Source organism: Paralichthys olivaceus, chromosome 15, assembly GCF_024713975.1.
Source record: "Paralichthys olivaceus isolate ysfri-2021 chromosome 15, ASM2471397v2, whole genome shotgun sequence".
Lineage (NCBI taxonomy): Eukaryota > Metazoa > Chordata > Actinopteri > Pleuronectiformes > Paralichthyidae > Paralichthys > Paralichthys olivaceus.
In genome coordinates this window covers 20,568,986-20,590,650 of record NC_091107.1, presented here as the reverse complement: position 1 = coordinate 20,590,650, position 21,665 = coordinate 20,568,986, and the positions used below count along the sequence as shown (strand labels likewise).

Genomic DNA, 21,665 nt, shown 5'->3' with positions numbered 1-21,665 from the left:
AATAAAAATCTACTGAATTTAAATGTGGTTTCCTAAGGTGCACTACTACTTACTATACTCGTTAATTTTACAATTAAGATTTTACTTGTAACATCACCAACATGATGCATAATTACACATTCAAATATCCAGCAGTGATAAAAATGTATTAGAAGTCATTTTAACCAGCTGTACTGTTCAAATGCTGCCTACATGTCACTGTATCTGTAATACAATCCCACTAAATAAATATATACTGTAATGAAAGGACAATTCTGCATGACATGTAGTTTTACTCTGATGCAACTTCATTTGTCTGATATAATTTTACTTTCACCTGAGTAGAAATCTGAATGAATTGAGGGAGACTAGTTTTACAATGTGACACGTCTTTAGTTCGGGAAAACATTTTTTTACTTCCTGGCACTGAATAGTTATCCTTGCACCAAAAAACAAAAAAAACATGAGTAAACTACTATCAAGTAAACTGGATCATGTTGTTTTACTTACTCTGACATTACTGGAACATGGAAAACTTTGGTCCTGAAAATAATTAATGCTCCATGTAAATCCCGTCCCTCACAGAGACGGCAATGCAGTAATTTTGCAATAAAAGCGATTAGACTATGACAAATAGCATAACTGCCATGAAAGGCCACAGACCGGCAGTTTACACTTGATAACATTGATTTTTCAGACATTAACTATTCCTAAGGGATTGTGTTGTGACAAATAGTGGAGGGACAGAGATAAGTGCAACCCTTTCTTTTTTTTGACTGGAGGCTTTTTATTAAGGTGAGAAAATTCCATGACAGACACCAAAAACATGCATTAACATACCACTGCAAAGCCAAGGTTAGCGAACCCGGACCTTACTCACTTATTACCCCTAACTACCCCTTTGGAAATATCTATAATGTTTGGCACACAGACCTCTAATAACAAACGACTAACAACCAGTCATTATGGGGGCTAGAGCAGGAGATTTACAAATCTAAGGTTCAGGGGCATTGGACAGGTTCCCCTTGCTTGAAAATGGTTATTCCATCAAGGGCACGGCGAGCAGCGTGATAAAATCTAGTGATTTATTCCTGGCGGCTGATAATTACTGGTGTCTTGTCACCTGTCAAAAATGAATGGACTGGGAGAGTCCGAGGCTGTAGTCTTCATGCTCTTTACACCACAGCAGTAAATCTGACATGTTTGTGAAGCCATAAATCACAGCATGTGATAGAGCCTGCATACTCCTCGGAGCGGAGCAGTCGGCACTGAACATTTCAAACAGTTGAAGCTATAAAGGTATGCAGTAGATCAGCAGGGTTATTTCAAAGGTGTGGCAATTAAGAGGCTACTTTACAACGGCCCAGGAATGGTCCATCGGTTCATTGCAAAACAAAAAAGACAGAAATTAAGTCAATGCTTTAACATCATCTTGTGCTTAAACTGCTTTAACCAATGACACAAATAAAAACTGCATCATATTCAGGTTGTGAACATTACTAGTAGTGATTATTAAATAGAAGGGATCAGTAGGCTTGTGACAAATTTCATTTGATTTAGTGTCAAATGCGAATTTAGAAAACACAAACATTTGCAACTTTTTCATATGAATGGCTTTTAGATCCGGGTCTTTAAATTCTAATAAAGGAATAATTGTTATTTGTTATTAACATTGTATAAAATCGATCTGGTTTATTCAGTGTCATAGAGAGTATTTTGCAATATACTTGTAGCAATAATAAATTGTGCAAAACCTCAGGATGAATCGTAGCATTTATCTTTATTTATATGACAATACACTTGGAGGTATACAAATGGAAAACTTTATAATGAGTGAATAATCCAGGTCTAAGTTGATTCTCTGGACACAACAGTAAAAAGACCAGACTGAATTTTCCCACTTCAAATCATTAGCTGTGCTTTTAGAACTGAAACTCTGGGCTGTAATTGCTTTAAAGGTTGGCGTCTCTGAGCCGCAACACGCATAATAAAACGAAGAGGGCAGGAAGGAAGCAATGCTTCTCAACGACCCCCAGTTCACTGTCTGAGGTCCTACCCTTTAGTTACCTGACCCGTTGCACTTGGCCAGAAGCCTGGCTAAAGGTCAGTGCAATCACCTTTCACTGTCTACATATCTGATACAGAGATCCTGCATGTGGTTATAGGTTTCTCCTGCAGCTGCAGTATTAAATGCCAGACCATGTTGTCTAAAGATGTGTTAATAAAACACAGGATCGTCTATTTATATTCTGCATCTGGTGAGTATTTGTTTAGAAAATTACATGTAACTCATCAACTTACCGAGTAATGAATAAAATATTATTTAAAAGCATTTTCTTTATTTAAAAAAACATTTGGAAAAAGAAAAAGTCAACACGTCTTCACTACGAAAGATCGATAGTCAAGCCTGCAGTAATTGCAGGCTCTAATTGTAAAATTTTTGCCCTTGTTTTTCCCTCTCTTTGAAGTCGAAGGCTCGTTCTACTCTTGTCCTCAGGTGCTGCCCAGGCCTGATTTATGGGGACGGGTTCCAGGGAAGCTATTCTAAATTACATGGCCCTTAAACCTGAGCAGAGAGAGACGGACAGACAGGAGAGAATCGCCACTCTAGAGACAGCTAATTGCAAGGACAAATCTAACCTACGGTGGATAAGGAGGTTCCTCTCGTCCTGCACCTGAGAAAAGGGGAAATGTGCTTAATGGATCAGGCCACTTGGAAAATGGAGTTGGTCACAAATGTCCCTGAGACGAACATTCATGGAAGACAGATGTAGACAAATAACCCGTCATAGATAATGATAAAAAGAAAGAGATGTAGATGGACAGAGATAGAGTGTTGGTGGTCATTCAGGTTAAAGGTTCAGTGTGTAGAGTTTTGTGACATAGTGTTGAAGTTGCATGTTGCAGCTGAACACCCCTCACCTCACCCTCTCCTTCCAAACATGAAAAAGAACCTGTGGTAGCTTCAATTTTCATAAAAACTCAAAAGGTGTTTAGTTTGTCCAGTCTGGACTAATGTTAAAAACATGGCGGCCTCCGTAGAGAGGGTCCCTCCATGTAAATATAAAGTATTTAAATATAAAGGGTCTTTTCTGGGGTGAAGAAAACTACAGTTCATACAATTTAGATGAAACTAACGAGTGAAAACATCATGAGGATTATTCTACATTACATTTCTGCCAATAGTTCCCTTTCACCTTAATCTTACACACTGGACCTTTAAGTGTTGTTCTTCACAATAACAGAAAATTGAGCAATGTTGACTCCCCAACTCACTGGAGTTGCAAAACAGACACATCAAATTATTTATAAAACTGTTAGAGGAAGTGTAAAATGAGCTGTTTTTCCAAATAATTAGATTCTGTTTTTACACTGATGTGCAGTGTTGAAACTGTTCTGTAAGATCCTGTAAGAGATGTGAGGGAGAGTCAGAGTAGGAGGAGGAGGTGACAGTGCCATTTGCCTGGAGGGCGCCCATAAACCTGCAGTGGGAGAGAGAGAGAGAGAGAGTGCACCATTCCTCAAAGGTGACTGTGCCATGTGACTTCAAGAGCTTTTAAAAGCAGGCCAACCTGTCTTGTCGAGGTACAAGTAATCACAAGGCAGCAGAGGAGTCAGAGGAGGAGAATACCTGGGCTGTCGGCACAGCAGCGAATACCGACAGCCCCACAAAGACAAATACTCAGGGAGCACTCGCAGGCTGCAAACACAGACGGTTCAGCTACAAGTGCCCAGACTTTCGTCAGACTTGTCTATTCGTCAGTGATATCGACAGAATGAGCTGCAGCAGTGTTGAAGGATCAGAATTCTCTGAGGAGGAGCTGGAGCTTGGTGTTCTGGGAGAAGGAGAGGACGAGGGGAGTCCCAAGGCGTCTTTCCAAGACAGCGAGAGCTCAGTCAGCAGCCCGAGTGACCTGGAGGAAAGCCAGACCAAGAAGCGCAATCGACCGGTGCGCTCAAAAGCTCGAAGAATGGCTGCCAATGTCCGTGAGCGAAAACGCATCATGGACTACAACCAGGCCTTCAATGCCCTGCGTGTTGCTCTGAACCATGACCTCAATGGCAAGCGGCTCTCAAAGATCGCCACGCTGCAGAGGGCCATCAACCGCATCTCTGCTCTCTCAGTGTTCCTGAACTCCAACCCTCCCAGCAAGCCCTGCAGCCACCGGGAGTGCAACAGGGCCACAGTGGGGGCAGCTGGGACGGGGGTATCTCGACCAGACCAAACCAGGGTATCGGTTCCTCGTCTAGAGCATCAGAGTTACATCCCCTGGCACACGTCCATCTCTCACCAGATGCAGCCACAACAAGGGCCTCACGTGCACAGGCTGCCCACGGAGCCACATGTCTACATGGACAACACGGTGTCATCGTGTCCTCCGTCACCACACTATCCTTGTTATCCCACTGAGGGACAGCTTTACGCCTCACATGGACACTGCAGCAGCCCCCACAACCATCCGCCCAGTCCTCTGCGGTACCCTCAGGTGGGCGAGGGGTTGGGGTACCAGCCGGGGATGTGGGCCTCCTGCAAACAGGGATATGTGGACAATTTTGTGGAGCCGCCTCCTGCTCTGGGGCTTCCATGGCAGGCGAGCTACAAGTCAGAGATGGAGCACAGCCTGTCTCTGTGCGCTGACATACTGTAACAGGTACATCCACCACTGTGAGCCCTGACGACCGCTGACGACACCAGTGGACTGTGAAACCACCTCAGGGAGAAACGTGACATGAGGTTTTTGTGCTTTCTGCTGTTGCAATCACCTCAGTGTAGTAAGAACAATCTCTTATTGTCGAGTCATCTAAATGTTACTGACAGACAGAAATAAAAGTGCAATGGCAATCTAGACTGCAGAATGTTGTAAACACTAACAAAAGTATTTTAACCTTGCATTTCAAAATGTTCAACTCAAAGAATGTTGTACAATCTGCTGTGGATAATAAACCCCCAGAATTGTGTTCTAGTTGTTAAAGCTGCAAAATTGCTGAATTACTGAACATTATTTTACTTAATGTGTGAAACCATGAGAGCAATAAGCTGACTGATCGACAAAAATGGAACACAACAGGCTACATTTGCTGTGGTATACTGTAACTGTTCCTACACAGTGGTGGAAAGTGGATCCTAAAGAAAAGTGATTCTGATTACAGCCCAAAGTTCAACATTTGTAAATGTATTTATTCTCTGTTTGTATAAAAAGTCTCTGTGGATCTGTGGACCCAGTGTTTGTAAAATTGTAAAGAGCTTGTACATCATTTTCTAAACTTCAGAATTAAATGTTAAAATGAGATCATTCTTGTTTCATTTCATGAAAAAAGTTTCATTTATTTGGTTCTCGGGTCTTCCACATAACACGACACGTTGTTGTGGCATGTGTGCGAGTGCGAGAATGCATGTCTATGTGTGCATGCGTGTCTGTGTGTGCATGTCTATATGTTTGATTATAGCCTAAGGTCAGAAGCCTCAACCTCTCGGGGGTAAGAGATGACAGAGGTCCTTCACTCATTAGAAAAATGTCCTTACAAGTCCATTCTTGTCATTGTTCTGGAAGGAAAAAAGTCAAGGTGCTATTTACACACAGTAAAATATAAGCGTGGGCCGACAGCTAGAAAGACAAGACTGATGGTGGTTTTGCTATGTGAGGCAAAAAAATCGTGAGCTATGCAGAGTATGAGAGGTGCATGTGGTGTATCATGCACACTTAGCATTTCTGGATTTATTTAGCTTTTATGGGTAAAGCTCTGCAACAACAGCAAGTGAGATCCCTCCTAGTGAATGCTCAGCTCATCCAGAGGGTCAGAGGACAATCATGAAAAGTAAATTCTAACCACAACCTCTCATCCCGGCCTCACCAGCTCATGTAAGTCGACAACAGGTCTCCCTCCCCTGCAGAGCAGCAAGTCATGGAAAACAGCTTTAATATTAGACTATAGGACAGAGCCCACCGACAGATTTATGTGGGCTCAGGAAGGAAGAGTGTGCCCCGTCATCAGTGCGGTGAAATCCCCTGTCGGGCTGCGCCGGCCCGCAGGTGCTACTGGGTGTGGGAGAGTTTTTTTTGAACATCCTGGAGGTCTCCCAACAAGGGCCTGGAGATGCTGCTGAAAGGAGCTGGCCCGGGGAGAAGCACTGCAGGCTGAGTGGAGAAATAAATGGTGTGGTACAACAACAATTAGCAGGCAGGAAGGAAAGCGAACACAGACAAAGAGATGAATGGAGAGGAGGAGTGGAATAATAGGAAGAGGAGGATAAGAAAAAGGAGGACAGTGACTACACTTGGGGCCCGTTGCTCAGCTTCTGCACAGACGTGAATCATTGGAAAACCTTGACTCACAAGCGAGTGTGGCTGACAGCACTCAGTGACGGCATGTCTCTTTCTCCTCCCTTTTTGGCACAAACACAGATCTCCACTCACTACAGCCAGTTTATCTACTTGTCTGGGTCCTCAAGAGACTCTGAGAGTGAAAGTGGGCTGATAGAAGCTCGCTACTGAGGCTGCGCTGGCCGTCTGGTTCTTGCTGCCGATAGAATTCACAAAGAGGAAAATCTCTACATCAGATAAATAGGAGAGCCTTTGTTGCTTTATAGAAAACCTGGCGCACAGAGAAGATTGAGTAGTATTTTCACCGTCAACCTGGCTTTGCTGACAAACACAAAAAAAATAGGACACAGAAATATTCTCATTTGAGCTGTTTGTCTACTGAAGCATGAATTAAATTGATTTAAAAATAATGATGCTTCACAGTGAATTTGAATTTCTGCACAGTGACATTTATAAACATTTAATCAGTTGCTCAATCAGCACAAATGTAATGAAATCATCTGACTTCAGAAAGCTTAAAATAGCGATCGAGGGTCGTGGTGGTGGTGGATTGTGGATCGTGATGGTGGGTCATGTTCGTGGTGGTGGCTGATCCTAGACTATGATTACAACAAGACTGCTTTATAAACAATCTGCCTTCTCACATTTTCTACCATTACTGGCAATAACTCAATTACATTGCTGCTCCCTCCAGCTCAATTAGACATTTGATAATGTATAAATACTTTAAACTTCGATAGACCTTTCCATTATGTTTCTTCTAATCAATATTGTAATGTTGTGATGTGTTCAGCTACATGAGGCCTCTATTGCACTTGTGTCCGTACTCTTGTTAAGCCCTATGAGACAAATTGTGATTTGTGAATATAGGCTATACAAATAAAATTTGATTGATTCACCTGATTGAAAATGTAATGCAATGTCAAACTGAATATGTTTGTAATTTCCATGTATTAAATAAAACGGAATCAAGAAGTATTTGGCAATGAAAGATTATCCAGTGCAGAGTGACAATCCCACAGCTTTGTCTCGTCTTTGTGCAGAAAGTGCTGGAACAGGTCAATTTTTTACATTAAATGGTGACTCACCTGAGGATTTACCTCAGTTCTCCGACATGTGAACCAATCAGCGAAGCATCTTTCTGCTTTTTTTTCCGGGCCGTACCGCCTCCTCGACATCCTCTGCTGCCAAGCTGACAGGAAAGAAAACAAGCAAACATGAGAGAAATGATGCCAGGACACGAGGGTGTGTTCGCTTGATATATGGGGATGAGTCAGTCTTCAGAGTGAGGGTGCATGTTGATGCTCTACATACTGTATCCACCCTCTGCTTCCCAATCACACACACATACGCACATTATTCTGAAATGACATCACTGATGAAGGTGAAAGAAGAGCCAGAGGGCATGATGCGACAGACAAAGCTTGTTCCCGTAACATGCACAAACACATTATATTGTGTTTCGAAGACATTTTCTGAGACTGTGTCAGGACGTTAAATCAAATCTCACAGACCTGTTGAGTCACCCATGAAATTTATACTAGATAAACTATACTTAAAACAATACAACTTTCATGTGAACTGAATAACAGCAGCATGTGTAAGGCAAATAAAACCAATCATGTATTTTACTGTGCTCTCTCATTTCCTGTTTATCTCTACAATATCAACTATCAAATAAGAAAAATCCCATGGTAGGAGCATATCACCAGGTTTCAGCTGAAGGTCACTTTACAATACACAGCAATATTAATGTTTGGACAGTCATCTTGGGAGAAATTAAGAGAAATTGTCTGTCCTCATTATACAATAGGTCTTTTCAACATTATGTCTGTAGGGGCTGATCCCACTGAATATCATTCACATGGTTATGTTCCTAAAAAGAAAACTGTAAACAGCAATACCAGGCTTAACATTTACATAGAGGTGGTGCTCACAAAAGTTGTCAAGTAAAAACTTTCATGCTTTCTTGTAGTTTTTCTTTGACACTGATTCACCTTGTATTTCATTATTTACAAGACTTTTGTCCTTGTTAGAAAAAGAACAACAACTCTTGCCTGACCCATTCAGGAAGTGTTATCTCTGCTCTTTTCTCTTGACAAATGGGACAAGATGCAGCTTGTTTTATTGATTTGTTTGTCTCAGCAGGGCCACGTGTAGTTTCACTACTGAACACTAGATGGAGACAGGATAATACACTCTGCGACTCAGGGTGCCCAGAGTCAGAGGCCTGTGCTCCAATACTCAGTCAATAACAGGAACAGCAGCAGGAAAAGACATTGAATTTGACAAAAAAATGAACTAAAAAGCGGAATTATTTAGTATACCATTATAAATGGCTGATTTAACCGTCATACTGATATATACAAGGTAGGGTTGCAAGTGCATGCGTGTCCTGTAGAGATTTAACTGCTCAAGGTTTCAAAGCTTATTTGATGTTGCAGTACTGTCAGTGGGTATGACAACACCGCTGCCTATTATTCACATTCTGTTTCATTCCAGAGGCTTCAGGGTTTTGTTTGCTCAGAATCTCTGATATGGAGCAAGTTATATAATTTACAGAATCTGTGGATAGTTCTCCTTCTGTCTAAAAATGGAAATTCTGGTCTGAACTTCCTCCAACAACATGTGATATCTGATGGTGTTTAATAAAACTCACGTACAAAACAAACAGGAAGAAACAACTTCAACCAAATCCGTGGATTCATTTTTGATACTGAACTCCACCATTGTCCTCCATGCAGACTGTCCACTGGCAGTCCAGATCCACAGAACTGGCCCGCCGACATTTAAAATGGAGACAGCACTTCCAAGGCATGTCAACGTGGACAGCTGTGGCTCAGTAGGTGGGGCAGGTTGTGCTCCAGAGGGTCAGTGGTTCCATTCCCTCAAAGTGCTGAAGAGTCCTTGGATAAGAGAATAAACCCCAAATTGCCTCCACTGGTGTCCACCGAGTGATGTGTGAGAGAAAGTGCTGCACATAAATGCACTGCATGAATGTGTGTTCCAATGACTGAATGACAAAACTGAACTGTAAAGAGCTTGGAAAATTGCTATAAAAATACAGAGCATTTACCATTTGTATGATCCACTGGTGTTTAGAGCATCGTCTTTGTATCTAGATGCCTAAACTACTGCAACTCCCTCCTGGCTGGTCTGTCTGCCATCCGACCTCTGCAGCTCATCCAGAAAAACAGCAGCTTGACTGGTCTTCAATCTATTCAAGTTCACTCACACAACTCTGCTCCTCCGCTCCCTTCACTGGTTCCCACTGGCTGCCTGCATCCTTTTGAAAACACTAATACTTGTGTACCAATCTGTGAACGGTTCGGGTCCAGTCTACATCCAGGACATGGTCAAACCTTACACCCCAGCCCGTCCACTCCGTTCTGCATCAAGCAATGGGTTTGCTGCTCCCTCACTGCGAGCTAACCACTCAACAAAATCACGACTGTCTGCTGTCCTGGCTCCTACATGGTGGAACAAGCTCCCCATTGACATCAGGACAGCAGAAATGATGATGATGGCACTTACATGTAGCACAAGTAGTTTGAAGACTAATTGTACTTACATGACTCTGGCTGTTCTATGTTTGTTCCCTCGTGGTTGGTGCACTTATTGTAAGTTGCTTTGGATAAAAGCATCAGCTAAATGCAATGTGATGTATCTGTGAGGAGTTTCTCTTAGGATCTTCCCACAGCCTGAAGACCTGCCAGTCAGTTTGAATCCCGTTCTTCATTTGATATGAACATAAGAGTGGGAGTGATTGCCTAATCTGTGACTACATCCCCACAGACATTTCACATGTACGTTAAATTAAAGATGGACCAATTTGTCCTCCACTCATAAGAAATCTGTTCTAGCGCTGCAGCTTCAAAGGGGTTCCTTTGAATTGAAGGAAGAAGCAGGATTATTACCTGTTTCTCACCAGCTGAGATGGAAATAATGTGACATAATAAAGAAAAAGGCAGCGGGGGGCTGCAATTTTTAAGAGTGAGGCTCTTGCTCGTGAAGTGATGGTTATTTGGCTCATTAAAGGCTCAAAGGTTCATGTGAACATACTGAATGACTCCAGTGACTTTGAAGTGAACTTGTGAAATTAAAATCATCTCCCCATTATCTCTCCACTGTGTATGTCACACAGCCTCCATTAAGTCATCACAGATGAAACGTAATTATCTTGGACTTGGAAATGGGGAAAAAAAAAAAGTGAAACGAGAAAATGAAGGAATCGACGACCTGGTGACCTGAGCTGCCTCAAACATGACTGCAGCAACTGTGCAGGTGAGCTTCAGCAGACTGTGGCAGGAGAGCACAAAGGTGACACTCTGACAAGATGACACATCTCCCAATCCACCGTGGATAACCTGCTCAGCTGACACTGAGGTTACAGAGATACAGGGATGAGCTGAGAATAGAGGGTGGCAGCTCTGGCTCTGGGATTCGAGGGGGGTGAATTCAGCATTGGAGGTACAGCGACCTCGGGTTTAGGATTTTGAACAGTCTCAGTTTGGTGTCCTGCAGTTTGCTGACAGTACAGTGGAAGTTGTTTATCTCATTTGGGATGGGGATAAAACTATTGAGCATTTTGTTGATAGATAATAGGAAATAAGAAAATATTGACATTTACTGTTTTGGCTAAAATTCCTCTATCTCTCTCAAACACACACACACACACACACACACACACACACACACACACACACACACACACACACACACACACACACACACACACACACACACACACACACACACAAAGAGAGTGAGGAAAGCACAATGTCATGTTTGGCCATGTATTTTCAAACGGTGTGTACACAACTGTTCTGTATTTTCCTTCATTCTCTTGCTGCCTTCAGCTTGCCCAGCGATTCCTCCTCACATCCGAGGACAGCGTGCTCCAATTAATCCTGCATCATAAATGGAAGCAGAGAACCTGACAAAAACACAAAGTGTGAAAAATCTTTCAAAATGTCTGCACACAGATGGGAACTGCTCAGATCTCCGTGTCCAGCCCTCTCAGCAAAAGCGGTATCTGCTCACAGTGTGTGAGAAAAGTGCTGTAAACAGTCAGCTGTAACAGACAAACTGAATCGTCCAGACTGAAGAAACACTGGTAAATGAAGAGAAAAAGCTTCAACAATATGACAACACACGAACGGCAAAAACACACACGGGCAAATTGAGGATCTTTTTCACCAAGTTCATCACCTATAAATATAAATAACTGAGAATGAAAACATACAGACATGCTGTGCAAATAGAGACGCCAATTGTGAGTGTTTATGTGTATCCTTGTGTTTTCTCTGTTTGCCTGTTTTCTGTTTGCTCTGCCCTACATTTGCATATATTGCTATGCTGCATACAGTATGTGCTGTCAAATAGGTGAAGATATTTTCCTCTTTGATTGTGTTTGGTCTGTCTGCAAGTCTCAGAGCGTGGGGCTCTGGGGGCCAACATAAAATACAGTGTCTGCACACTATATGTGGGAAAGCTGCTTCTCTCAGAGAGTCACATATCTGAAGGAGACGGCCTGTGGGCCTGTGACGAGTGGTGGCACTGAGTAGAAGCTCAGTAGAACTGATACTGAAGGCAGTGTCTGTATGTGTTGTGGTTTGTCCACACTGACCTGTGCTCTCTGCATTAGCTGCAGATTTGTCAATATCACTGACGGTCTGAACTCTGTTCACTGGGCTTCAATAAGATTTAGTACAAAGATGCTGCTGATTATAATAATAACAAGTATTATTGTTAATAGTACTAGTAGTGGTAGTAGTAGCACATAGAAGTAGTGATAGGAGTGATATTAGAGGTAGTAGTAGTAGTAAAATAAGTAGTAGTAGAGTTATAGAAGTAAAATTAGTAGTATTACTAGGAGTAATAGTAGTAGTAAAATAAGTTGTAGCAGGGTTATAGGAGTAATATTAGTAGTATTACTAGGAGTTATAGTAGCAGTGTTAGTTGTAGTAGGAGTAATAGAAGTAGTAATACTGGTAATATGAGTAGTATTATTGGTAGTAGTGGTAGAAGAACTCATAGTAATAGTAGTATGTAGACCCAGGGTTGGTGAGTTGGGCACAAACTGCAACAAGCTCACAATCACTATTCAGCTTATAGATACACAAAAACAGACAAAATACACAAAATAGCATTATGTCAGATCTTTTTCAACTCACCTCAGGGATGTCAGGATAGATGTGATTTCTCCAGATAGTCGCTGACATCATTCGTCAAGACGCTAGGTGGGAACGACGGTATTAATGTCAAAGATGCAGACGTTTCCCTCGCTCATGATTCAGGTGCCTCGGATCCGCTGACACCTGTGTAAAGAACAGCACCTTCGATGAGAACGTTGAACTGTATGTCCAGATCATCCATTAAAAAATCCTCTGTGACCACATCTCTTCCTCCTGCACACAGCCCAGTAGGTTACAGACTTTACAGGGGACTTAATAATAATGTTTCAAACTGAGGTGAACTTCAATTTTAACAAACTGACCTCTCCCACAGACAGCTTGAACACATCTAGATGACCCTTTCCCACAATCCACCACCTATTAACTCAAAGGTCAATACATACACTCCCACACTGAACAGATTTTGAGCTGCTGTCAGTTGGTGGCATTTTCCATGATGTACTTTCCATTTTCTCAGTAAATTAAAAGAAAATAATGTGCTCTGACAGATGTCAGTGTGGGGTCTTGGTTTATTTTCTTGTTTAATTAACAGTTGGGTTTATTAGAGAATTTATGAGAATATTTTTTGCAAGAAACTTTTGCTTATCCAATTTAAAGTTGGAGCTTATTTGGTCAGACGTTTTCCCGATATGTCCACTTGAAGGTAAATTCATTGGCATGCTGTGTAGCCTCTAGTCTAGAGAGTACAGAGGCTAGATCACTTAAAGTTGGTAATTTAGTTAATAGAGTGGGTCTAAATAATTGTGAAAAGTAAATTGGTCTTTTAAAGGGTTATCTGCACTCTGACACAGAGCCACCTCTCAGGAATATAAAACAACACCTTGTTAAGTGATTGGACAGGCTCATTTCAGCAGCTTCTTTCACTGCTGCACCGTAGATATTTAATTTTCCCTTCCTCTTCTTGGAGGCCACATCTAATGGATTGATTTTTTTTCTGCGGAAATTGGTTTATAAAAAGTCTGTGTGTGGAGAGGGTTGCAGGAACGTGTGAGATGAGAGGGTAGAGAGCTGAAGAGTGGAAAGTTTGAAGGAGGTGCCAGTGGAACCTTCACAAGCTCGCCAAGCAATTACAGCTCCTGTTATTCCATAAGCCCCCTCGAACCAATTGTTTGAATCCATTTCATCATGGTCAAGAGAAAGAAAATTAACATTACTGATTGAACTTCAACATCCCGAGGTCGAATGAATGCAGGACCTGAGCTAATGTCTTCCGGGGAAACGTAGATATTCATACACATTTAATCTCATTCAAATCAGTGTCCTGCGGGAGAGATAGCAAAAGGGCTCAGCTGTAATGAGAATACCAAAGAAGTTGTGTCATTAGTCACAGATAAAGATACATTACATGCCATCCTTGGCCTCTGGGGCTTTACTGTATTTTTCTTCTACTGAGGTTTGCTTTTTTTTCACTCTATGCAGCTGAGACTCACAATTTAATCAATTCCCTTTTCTGAGGCTGAGAAGCAGAAAGAAAAGCCTGTTACTGAAGGGGAAAACATCATATTGGGTAAAGAATTGAAGCCCAACTGTCAGAAGAAGATGGATTAGGTTTGTTTTGTTAGGTAAGTCAAACAGGCTTTATATTTACTGTGTGGTTGAGGAAAATGAAACCTAAACATCATAATGTCGAGGTTTGACTTAGCCTACATGCACAGAGGGGGCTGCACTCCATAGGGAACTAATCCATGATTGCATGAGGCAATCAGTGAAGCCTAACGTAAACTCAGCCACATGAAGCGAATGTGAAGTCACTTGGATAACAATGAAAAGCAGCTTGATAATGGATGGCACTTTCCTGAACACCACCAACTACAGGATATTATTCGTTTTCATGAAATTCTTTTGGATGTAATTATCTACACTGACATTTGTATTCACACTACACACCCTTTTATCCTTTTTGCTTCATTTTCTTTACCTACTTTTGACCTGACACCTCCAGTTTTTTGCCTCTAATGCAAATCCTTGTTGCTACGATGCACATTTTATGGGAGATAATAATAGCACAAAAAGAAAAAGGAAGACTTAGCTTTTTAGTTATTGAAGGACAACAAATTAATGAGTCAATAGGGCTAGCAGCATTTTAGTGATGCAGATAAGCTGTTAGCTTGCAATGTACGGGACAAGTGCTACTTCAGGTTGTATTTACAGGTACAAAGGAAAAGTAGGACATGTAGATAAGCCAAGACCAGGCTGTGTCCGATATCCCCAACTTACTCACTAACAATATAGTGGACTATTCAGTGATAAGTGTTTGCAGTTTCAGGTTTACAGTCCCTCAACCTTCCTGCTCTCCATTACCTCTGGATCTGCCCTGCAGAGTGAGCATCAAAACATATTGTCAGTGTTGTTTGGGCTTTTCATTTCTCCTTTTGATGAAATCCACATAGGAATACATTTGAGAAACTCTTCCCACATAGCCTCCAAATATTGATTTGCAATTTAATGCTTTTCTCTTGGTGTGTGATTTGCTTCATTTGAATTCCTCTGTGTGGGTTCAACTTCAACTGCTATTGCAAGTACAAGGAGCTATTGTGGGCAGTATGAACTCATTTTCTTATATATCTAAGTTAGCTGCATCATGACCTTTGTGTTCTTTATTTTTGAGTGTCTCATTCTGGTGAAATCTCAGTAATGCTTCCAGGCCTCAGGAATCAGCTAATTAGATTTTGGGGTCAAAGGTAAAAGGTCAAGCCTCTATTGACCTTCACATTTTTGGACTCTTGACTCTTGTGAAGAACTTACAAATTTTGATTTAATGGTCAAAGGTGACGGTGGCTTCGTTGGACCGGTTGAGGATGCAGAGAATCTGGAGGCAGTAATTCTATTTTTTTAATATATACATATATATATATATATATGTCAGTTAGGGCTGAGCAATAAAAATGAAATGAGTTTCACAACCAACAGCAATATAATAAAGGTTCATTATATCGATATATCTCTTATGCATTGTGCAAACACAGTGAGGTGGTACAACACATAAGTGAGCTACCTCAGTTTTGTAAAGTTTTTGTAAATTTTGCTGTTTACCAAGTGTTCACTACAGGAGCAAAAATCTGTCTTTAAACTCTAAAGAAATAATTTATTTAGCCATTTATCACAAGTTTTATCGATTTCGACTGATATAAACATTTGTATCCTGGTATAATTTTGGCTATATGGTCTAGCCCTTATATTGGTGTTTTAATATATAGCCCTTTATCCACTGCAGACATTTTGACTTATTTTAGTGGAAATTGCAGGTGTTACTAATACCATTAATAACAAGTGCACTCCTTTGAGCTGTGCAAGTTCAAGGTCCTTGTGCTGTGCATCCTGTCTACTGGCAAGGCTTACTGAGACACTGACCTGGAACAGAGCCATGGTTAATGCTATAAGTAATGCCTCCCGCTAAAACAAGTCCAAATGTCAGCTGTGAAAAAGATCTATTCCAGAGCCCAGACACTGAAGCAGCTAAATGAAATTCTGCCATCATTCATTTTATTATTGACACTTTTCTTACTGTGACAAGTAAAAATTTATTTCGCGAAAAAGGCCTTTTGTTGAGCTGTTGTTCGTCCAACACATGGGAGCTGATAACTGATTGTCTGTCTATGTCCCACATTGTACTGTGTATTTCTCTGAATTGCTTGTTCAGTGCCTCATTGTGAGGGTCTGTTTGTAGACCTTTCTCTCAACAGACATCCTCACTTGTCAAAAACAGCTGCAAGTTAACATGATTCATGGCTGAATTCCATTCAGGTGTTAGCATTGTCTTGCTGGGACATTTGAATGGAACAGACCCATCATTCATTTAATTACAACTGTGATTTTCCTGCTGTGGCATTTCTAAATGTCTGCTGTGGAAATGGCAAACAAACCACCTCACAACTGTACTAACACAGGTCTTTTCCATTGGACTTTTTCTCCCATTCATATAGTGATATAAATGTTTTGTTATTTTTTATCATTTGATGTGCTCATGCATTGCAACTGAAATCACTGCACATTTACTTAATAACTAGGCAACATTAGGCAGTGAACAGTCAAGCTTCACCAATGTTTCAGTGGGAAAGATTTCTTGCTTCATCACTTAACTCCTTTCACCTCTGTTGTTCTGTAATTGCCTTTGAAAGTGTACATGCTGCAGAACTAATGTGCTTTGCTTGCTTGATTGTACTGAAATGTCAAACTGTTTCCTCGCTGGTCAGTGATCAGCTGCAATCTAGATGAACTGCTGAGTACAAGCTCCAGGATGTGAAAAAAAAGGAGAATAACAAGTCTCCCTTCCAAAATGTGAAATACATGAATATAAATATCCCAAGAAAATTGATTCATTGTAAATGATGTTTTTTTTAAATTTATTTCAGGATGCACAAGTATTTAAAAAAATTTAGAAATTAGTAAACAAGTAGACTTGCAAACACTCAATACCTCCATCATCCTCTGAACAGCTCAACATTAAGCAGGGGGGTAATTATAATGCTTGAACATTAGCATAGAACTGGAGAGCACTCACCCAGAGGGCAATTAGCCTCATATAACCCTCACATGACGGCTGAAGTGAACTAAATAAAAGCAGATGTTCACAGCGGGCCAGACGCCGTTTTTTGATTGTGAAAATGATCTTTTAGTCTTATGGTACACCCCAGTAATACAATTTTAAAGTGTATAACAACACATTTTAAATAACAGCATGCACATCAAGTGTTACCTAATACCTAACGTGAATGTGGATGGTTTTGTTGTTGAGATATCCATTAACCTTGTGGTCATTACAGACAGTAAAGCACAGATTAGGTAAAAAGTACCCTGCAAAACCGATCACTGTTGGTATACTCCGTCTGAATAATGCTACACAAAGCACAACACACTAATGAGGATGCCGAAACCCTCTCTAGATAACAGATTGTTCTTGACAATATAGAGCATAACTGGCTCATTAAGACAAGGGCAATTTACTGTGTTATCAGCCACTGCAAGCTTCATCTAGCTTAAAATAGCACATTAACTCTGTCAGCAAAGTGACACACTGATAAATGTCTGAAATGAGAGCAAACTGAAACGCTGTGAGGCAAGAGAGTTTCAAAGAGGTCAACAGACAGCCAGCGCTGAAAATCTGTCAAATTACAGGAGTGCAAACAAGATATAAGATGAATTTGGGAATACACGGATCCATATTAAGATGGACTGCTAAATGATTCAGGGAGGCAGAGCCGGATAGGAACCTATGAACACGGCAGAAATTTTTCAATACGTGTTTGATGTGTTTAAAGTGATGGTGAAATTTAACAGCAAACAAATATTAGACTCTCTGCACTTAGTAAGATTCATAAGCACAAACCGTCATTAGACTGATCTGCTAAATATGTTTGAAACTAAACTCAGTGTCAAAATTGAGATTAGTGTTCATTTCATTAATGCAAGTGATGAAGAAATACGTTTATGAACAACCTCCATGCATACGTCATCTTTACAGTATCCAGGTTGATAGAAAGTATTATCCTATTTAAATATAATCAGTTATACTTTATGTTCATTATCAGCGATTGAAGTGTATTTCTAAATTTGAGTGGTAGGAGGTCAGAACTCGTAACTTACTGCACGTTAACAATGACAACAGAGCTTGGGAGAAAGAAACATGGGGATGTTTGAGCCAATTTTTGTTAAAGATAAACAAAGACAATAAATGTATTGCTGAAGGGAAGCAATGTGGCCATAAAATAGCTGGTAAGAACATCACAAACCTGAAGCGACACATTACGGCTCATCACAATAAAACTGAGGCAAATGTTATGTTGTCTCTTCAGCTTTATAATGATGTATTTCAGGGCTGCTGTTCAGGCTTCTGATTAACTGTGTAGACTTTCCTCTTTTGTAGGACTCTAAAAATCTAAAAATAGCTGACTACATCAACGCTAATTGAAGGGTTCAGCTGAGAGTTGTGTACTCGTTCTTTTCACATTTACATGCCCACTGTTGCATTTATACTAAAATGAGGGTCTGCGTCGGCCTTCCACCTATCCGTACCCGATCCAACAATCCATTCCAGTAAAGGTGGAATGGTTGCACCTGGAGCATGCACAGTTGACACGAACAGTTAGCGCAGTCACACATTTTGGGCTGCACATGAATGTCCACAAAGGGGTCTGTGCAATCCCTAGTGGACATGGGTGGATGTCTATATGGTCATAAGGACCACAGCAGACCCCAATGGACTGACGGACTCGGAAGCCATACATTTTCCTTAAGACATCACATTTTCATCCATTTGGATCAAATACTGCCTTACCTGCCACCCTCTCTGTGCATAAAGAGAGTAGTGGAAGGGGAGGTCCATCAATTTATAGGCTATTCCCTCAGAGGTAGCTACACATACACGTGTAGGAGATGCATGAAATCTATACGATAAATTGCCTCAAGTGTCATTGAGTCAATGCTAGTTAAAAAAACGGGATTGTGTGGAGTCAGAGAGAGCTAACCATACCTCTTTAGCCTGCGTCTGATCTCTGGTTATGCTTGCAGTTGAACAATACATCAGCTACCACTAACTTAGCATGCTCAAATCTCAAACCAAACGGTTCCAAACCAAATGAGTTGCATTGTGGGTAATGAAATCACCAGCTTGCCTCATCAGTGTTAGATCATTTGCTGCTGTGGTTCACTTTATAAAATTACATCGCATGACTTGAGGATCAAGATGTCAAATCATTTAAATACTTTTCTCTCTGTCATTATCTGGCTGCAGATGAACAAAGTTTCCCAGTGCAGCTTTGAGGAGATGAATCTTGTAGTTAGTCCAATAAATGAAATGTCAGATATCAAGTACACCGCTGCTGCATTATAATGAGTGACTTGTTTGAAGAGCGAGCTCAAACCAGGGAGTAATACAAAGCAGAGGCAGTGTCTTTCCTAAATGAATCACACTCCTGTGTGAAATTCTCAGACATCTTAATCAATTATCCTTTGAAACAACAATCAGTGCAGGTCAGATTTTATCAGATTAATATGACTGCAGCAGTAAGACATCTACCACAGCAGCACTAGTAACAGCGAGAACGCTGTGGCCCCTTAACCAGCATCACTCTAATTTGGACCAAAAGATATGATTACATGTGCAGTTTGGCTTCATTGGGCCAAATGATTACATTTTCAATCCCCTGGAAAACCACAGAACAAGGCAAAGAACAGAAGGGCTTATTGTGGAAAGCCTGTATTAAATGAGCCTGGCAAACTGATCCCAGATTAAGCTCTTTCATGAAGCCAAAATAGAGCTCATATGATCATATTGAGACTAATTGATTATTTAAAGCTGCTATAATCAATACTTTTATAATATCAATGATGTGATTACTTTTTTTTTCTTGTGGTAATGACAGAATTCTCAGAATCTGACTCCATTCTCTCATGGCTCTTAGTTTGTGTCATGTGCACCACAGCAATCCATGAGATAAGATCATTTCAGGGATCTCTCTCTGATGAAATGTTTCAAATTACAAAACTAGACAAGTGTCATATTGGAGCAACGCAAACTGCTCGTAGAAAATCTTCATAATGCAGAGCTTGAGGTGAACCAGAAATAATGCATTATGATTTAGCAATTAAGTTCCTCTCTTTCCCTGAGACCACAATTAACAATAATAATTAATAAATTATTAGTCATGGCTTTCAAATTAGAGTGTGTCCTCTAGCTAGGAAACAGATTAAAATTTTATTTCAAAAGGAGAAACTGCTTAAAAAGTTGGAGAGCTGCAATTCTTACTAGTTCCCCAAGACTTCCAAGTGAGACGGCTGAGTAGAAGTGGACATTCTTAAAATGGGACCCCAAGGAGTCGTCCTGTTTCAAGGGTACAGGCGACGCTCACAACGGTGAAAAAGCATTTGTTTTCATTTTTGGCTGCTAAGAGTCAGCCTTCAAGCAAGACTATAAGTCTGAACTGCTGCCAGAGGCTGAAGTTGGCCTCCACCAGCCCCCACGTTTGGCTGTTTAGCAGAAGAGGCCGGTGACAGCTGAGCAGTTGATCTTAGAGGAGTTGCCGCAGAATAACAGCGGGGAGGGGGATTGGTGCTTCTTCAAAGATGAATGGACCCGAAGGCCTGTCGTTACAAGAACGTCCTCCAAGCTCCATTATTGCTGCTTAATATGCAGACAGAAAATCTGCGGGCTAATGTGGCACATGGTAACAGCCATGACACTAAAGTCATTCCACTCAAAGAGGCCCTCATGGGGAGGGCCAGAAGGGACAGTGGCCCCCATGGTAATATAACTGCCAACCCCCACAGGCCTGCACAGCTAAAGTGCCCTTTTCGAAGTCTGATATAAATTCAGTCCCGGGCAGAAGCACTGAGGTGCTGGCTGTGAAATACAGGACTCCTTTGAAAGAGCCCACTGTCTTCCGGAGCCCAACAAAATGCCCATCGCTAATCTACAATATTGCCACATAATTACCTTAGGATAGTCATTCTCCACAAAATTATGATTTTTTTTATGTTCAGTTTAAAGAGTCAAAGTACAATAAAGAAGACAAATCACCAATCATACTAACAATTTGATCAACGGAACAAAAATCCTTAAAATGATCTATTATTATACATCTTAATTGACAAATACAGTGACTGATTATTTTAAATTTTATAGCCCCTTAGAAAAGTCCACTTAGTGATTAGTCATGGGTGGCTACAGCCCTATGCATCATCAAGAAAAGTCACAGAAGTCCTTCAGTGTGTTCTCAGAGGTGAAGCAGTTTAGTTCTGTAATGATCCGGTGTACAATTTCAAAATGTTGAGTGCTAATTTTGGTGGTAATATGATTGGATATTAGAATACCTGACAGACTTTCAAACACATCAGCCCAAACGACCTTCTCATGGCCTCAGACAATGTTCCCTCATCCTCCTGGATCTTAGTGCTGCATTTGACACAAACGATCACAAGATTTTATTGCAGAGGCTAGAACATATTATTGGGATTAAAGTAACAAAACTAAGCTTGTTTAAGTCATACTCACCATGTAGATTTCAGTTTGTCAGTGTTAACAATGACTGTATGTATGAATGTACAAAAACATTAGTCATGGAGTTCCACAGGGTTCTGTGCTGGGACTTATACATTCCACTTTATATATGCCTCCTTTGGGCAATGTAGCAGAAAGTGCTTCATAAATTTCAGTTGTTAGGTAGATGAT

The 21,665-nt window shown here is 40.9% G+C and overlaps 2 protein-coding genes across 2 annotated transcripts in view; one reads left to right on the top strand and one right to left on the bottom strand.

Annotated features, from left to right (window-relative positions):
• sptbn4a (spectrin, beta, non-erythrocytic 4a) overlaps positions 1-12,598 on the bottom strand; it is a 47,148-nt gene extending 34,550 nt beyond the window's left edge. The window contains exons 1-2 of the mRNA XM_069509931.1: positions 12,479-12,598; positions 7,391-7,494 (exon numbers count right to left, since the gene is read on the bottom strand). Of these exons, the coding sequence (XP_069366032.1) occupies positions 7,391-7,480 (90 nt within the window). The 5' untranslated portion in view covers positions 7,481-7,494; positions 12,479-12,598. The remainder of the gene's footprint in view (positions 1-7,390; positions 7,495-12,478) is intronic.
• Positions 3,386-5,270, top strand: bhlha9 (basic helix-loop-helix family, member a9). Its single transcript, XM_020085537.2, has one exon. The coding sequence runs from the start codon at positions 3,756-3,758 to the stop codon at positions 4,626-4,628; it is 873 nt and encodes a 290-aa protein (XP_019941096.1). The 5' UTR covers positions 3,386-3,755; the 3' UTR covers positions 4,629-5,270.
• Positions 12,599-21,665: the final 9,067 nt, after the last annotated feature.